This window comes from Poecilia latipinna, unplaced genomic scaffold, assembly GCF_001443285.1.
Source record: "Poecilia latipinna isolate Pla-1442-1.1 unplaced genomic scaffold, P_latipinna-1.0 Scaffold2401, whole genome shotgun sequence".
Taxonomy (NCBI): domain Eukaryota; kingdom Metazoa; phylum Chordata; class Actinopteri; order Cyprinodontiformes; family Poeciliidae; genus Poecilia; species Poecilia latipinna.
The window spans coordinates 53,676-58,248 of NW_015115017.1; the positions used below are offsets into that span (position 1 = coordinate 53,676).

At 42.2% G+C, this 4,573-nt stretch overlaps 1 protein-coding gene across 6 annotated transcripts in view; it reads right to left on the minus strand.

Moving 5' to 3' along the window:
• mtss1 (MTSS I-BAR domain containing 1) overlaps positions 1-4,573 on the minus strand; it is a 43,839-nt gene that overhangs the window by 30,566 nt on the left and 8,700 nt on the right. For all 6 annotated transcript variants that reach the window (XM_015019285.1, XM_015019281.1, XM_015019283.1 and 3 more), the window contains exon 2: positions 500-561. Coding sequence is in view for 5 of the 6 variants with exons in the window: in XM_015019281.1 (XP_014874767.1) it covers positions 500-561 (62 nt within the window). In the remaining variant the exon portion in view is untranslated. The remainder of the gene's footprint in view (positions 1-499; positions 562-4,573) is intronic.

A 4,573-nucleotide genomic window follows, 5' to 3' on the forward strand; every position in this document is an offset into this window, starting at 1 on the left:
ATCAGCACACCTCTAGATAAAATTGTTGATTAAAATGAAGCATCAATCTCAGTGTAGAGCAGAGATAATCCTACAGTCCTCAAACATAAAGCAGCAGCAGCTGGCGGCATTTTGTGTTAGCAGATCCTGTTTAGCATGAAAACTCAGGCCACAGGCTGCTGCTGTCAGTGCAGACATGAAACCAATTCAGAGATTTTCCATTACTGCCGTGACTCAAGGAACAAAGTGTGTGAAGGAGCAGAGAGTTTCCTTCTGTGGCCGACTGACAGCAGAGTGACGCTCATCAAACTACGGATACAACAGGAAAGGCTAAATGTGGCTTCAATGTGACCAATACTGTGATTGTAATTTTCAGAAGCGGTATCCAGATTTCTTATTTCTGTGAAGAGATGCAACCTGGATGATTGACTGGACTTCCTGTTTCAGCAGTGTGAGCCTGCATGGATCCACTTTGAGCTCTGAAAGTGCTGAATCATGAAGTCATGGCGGCTGTGGTTACCTGAGGTGGGCCTGCAGCTTGGCTCCTTTGGAGACGAAATCCTCCCAGGTGGGATAGCTGGCCTGCAGCAGACAGACGGACAGACAGACGGTTGGTTCACTGAACAGCAGCCATGTTTAACACGCCGAGCCTAAAGACTTGTCCTGAACGGTTCTGACCTGAACGGTTCTGACCTGAACGGTTCTGAGTGGCCCGGTCCTGCGGACCATTAGAACCTGCAGCCACACAGGGCCAACTGGTTCCAGTCTGTTTAGTTACAAATCCTTCAGTCTGTAAGCCAGCGAAGAGGCTCCAATGTGTCACATCAGCCAGATTATTACATTCAGACGCTCATTAATCATTCAGGCCAGTTGGACTTCAACTCTTCTGACAGAAAGAACCAAGGAAACCAAACCAAAGAAAGAGACGGTGGCGACTAAAACAGAAGAATAAACTGAAATTTAACAAGTTAGACATTCAAGAAACTGACAAAATACTAAAATTACAATAATTTCTAAGTAGATTTGTAGTTGTAAAGCTTAGTTATAAATGTTTCATGCCAAGGGGTGCTGTGGTGGCGCAGGGGCAAAAGCACAACCCACGTATTGAGGACTCAGTCCTTGTACGGTGGTTGCAGGTTCGATTCCCGGCCTGGTGACATTTGCCACATGTCTTCCCCCTCGTTCCTGTCGAACTACTTTCAAATAAAGGCCATGAAAGCCTTAATGTTAATTAATGTTTCATGCCGTGTTTAACAGCCAACATGTTGACTGAAACCCCTAAGCAGCAACTGTGGGGTCAAAGTTTGAACTGGTTCACTGAATGTCACTGAACAAGGATTACAGTTAAACCAACCCAACTAACCAACCTAACCAATCAACCCAAACCAACTAACCCTAAGCAACCAACTGAAACATGCTGAATAACTTTAGCCTAAAGGGAAATGGAAGAAAACACAAAAATATTTTCTAACTGCATTGTCTGAATCAAACTGTCCTCACTAGTAGATCCCAATTGCATCAGAAATGATTACATACTAATAATTAAATCTAATTAACTTCCAATAAAGAAGCAACTCTGTGGCTAACCAGCGCCCCACACACAAATTCCTGACTTTGGCTTCTCACGCTCGAAGATATCAATAATTTAGCAATAAATAACAATTTGACACCAAAGAGGAAAAAAAAACATTTTGTCCCATTGTGACTCAGAGAATCCCATATGTAATGAAATAGTGAAGAAACAGATAAATATAGTGATTAAAAGAGTTCAAGCAGTCTGAGGACGAGACGCTGCTGAGGGGAAATAAAGCTCAGGGAACGCTTCACGCACATTTTACCCCAAATTAATAATACATCAAATTTATTCAATGCTTTTTAGGGCACCAAAGACAAAAAGTCCTATTTTTACCAGATATAAACATTTTATATATCCAACCATAAAGTTTTTCACAGGACAGAAAGGACAGACGTCACACAGAAGATAAAGTGATGATAAACTGTAAAATTTATCACTTCTGGGTTTGTTTACATCAAAAATAATTTAATAATTTAACCCAGACAGACGTTAAAGTAAAGCAGAATATGCTGTTCCTACAGCATTTTGTGAAATGACTTAATTTCATTCAACACAATGCAAACGCTCTGTCTGCACAGACAAAGAGTCACTCCCCTCAGGATGACAGCTGCTTGAAACTTTCCTCCCGAATAATCAAGCTGATAATCATCTGACTAATTGGAGGCATAGATCCCAAAACATAGATCCTTAAGCACAGACTACAGCATCTGGACAGAGGAAACTCTGCATCCCTGATCCAATGAACGCTCACTATTCTAACCACAGCGAATAGAAACAGAGACAGAGCTGACAAGATGTTCTACAAAATCTCATTTCCTGGTTTAGACCCGAGTAGCATATTGACTGCATATGTATTGATATTATTAGCAATGCAAGCTAATGCCATTAGAGAGAGAAATGTCGTAATGAACATTAGCTGACAAGCTAATGCTGTGCAGCGATATCACTGCATGAGGTTTTCCAACCTGCAACCAGAAAGAGCTGAATTCTGGTGCGACAACATTCCCAGATCTGACTAAACCAAAGCAGACATTCCTCAACCAACCAATGAGGCGGCTGGATTCAGGGAAGGTGAGGCTTATTGTTAATATCTGCTCATATTTACCACTCAATTCAGCCGTTCCAAGTTATGATCAAGTTATTTTTGTGACAATTCTCAGGAACAGAGATGAAGTTGAGCACCCAGAGGGGAGCAGAAGGGGGAAGATGGAGGATTTCATTCCTTCCTCCCATCCTGACCCACGACGCTTTACTCTGATCTTTGCTTTGTGTTGCTGAGGAAAAGCATAAAGCCCCATCCTAACTCAGCTGATCTGCTGATGAAGATCCTGAGGTTGAAAGCAGAGACACACACGCGGCCTCCAGCTTAGCCAGACCTCGCTAATCATGCTGCGTGCTAGCAGCAGGCTGACAGAGATAAAGCTTCACAGGAAAATTCCTCAACCTGACGAGCAACAGAGTCGTTTCACTCATCACCTGATTCCAGCTCTGGGAATACCAAGAGCTTTAAGACATCGTAAACACACCGCCGGAAGAACAAAAAGGTTTTTCAGCATGTTCTTCAGGAAACGCTGCTGCTAGCAGCTGCTAGCTTCAGGAACCAGTCATGATGTGTTCAGCCAAAACAATGTGATTTTTTTATCTTTGTCTTTTAGCAAACAGCAACAAAGAGTCTGTTGATTTGGAGAAGAGGAAGTGAGCCAAGTCTGACATGACGTTTATCCCTCTTTGCATCTGATTTGTTTATCTTTATCCAGCTTTCAAACTTTTTCCAACTGATTTCTCGTCTGCCTCTCAAAGCTGAAGCAGTCAGCTGGTTTTTCAGAAGCTGAATCATTTTGTCTGACTGGAAGCTACAGCGTCATAAACTCTGATTTTCCTGAAACATCTGCCTCATCAGGCTTTGAGCCGGGCGTGAGATAAGGCCACACCCTGCGTCGAGCTGCCTTCAGGTGAACAGCCTCGTCATCTGTGCATGTCGGGTCCGAGCCGGGTCTGGAACCGCTGCGGGATCAGCAGAGGCGCTGCAGATCGAGCTGCTACATAAGAGATTACAGCGTTATAATAGAAACCCTCATTCCCCAGGCGAAGAGGGAAACCTGAACAACCAAACAAAACTGAAACAAAGAGCCACAGCAGGAAAAACAAGCTTTCATTAAATTCACGAGTTTCTCCAGATCTGATAGGAATGTCAAATATTCAAAAAGCTAACTTTTCCACTGGTCACTGAATGCATCTAAATTAAAATCATACTTTTTTGCCCATCAATACATCACCAAACTGCACAGCGACGCAGGTGGTTAGGATTGGTTGGCTAGGTCTGATAAAGGCAAGCTTTCATGCGTAAATGGGAGTAATTATGTAATCCTTTCATTTCCTGCTCAACAACAAACATTTCATATTCTGCTGTTTCTGCTGCGTTTGACTGCTTGAACAAAATCTGGATAAGATTGACTTTGTGCTGACGGCAGCTGGAAGAAGCTTGACCAAGCTGCTTCCTCTCCTTTACTTTCACTTTGTTAAAAGCAAAAAACAAAGTTACAACAAACAAAGAATGAGCTGCAGGCAGGCCAGGTCAGGGGACTCGATTTAGGATTAATCACTTCCTGCCAAACAAACTAAACCTGCATCAACTAACAGAAGCAAAGTGGAGAACAATCCATTACAAATTATCAGTGGTTCATCCAAATAACAGACGGAAACCGTTTGGTTGTTTTTTACATTATTGTCTAATGTTATTAAAAGTTTTAATACACATGTAAAATCTTTTGTTGTTTAAGTCACGTGCTGCAGCTTGAAGCAGACGTCCGGTGTGAGTTCACTGCAGGTGTTTATTTTGATGCTTTTGGCTTTAATGATTGTTTCCTTTTCTTCTTGACATTATTTGATATCTTGTGTTGTGAGATTTATTTGGCTCCTGTATAATTTATGGCTGAGAGCCTTACTGTTAAATATTATTGTACTGATTGCAGGTTTTTCAGTCCGTTTGACTGAACAGCTGCTGTTTTGTGCCTGCAA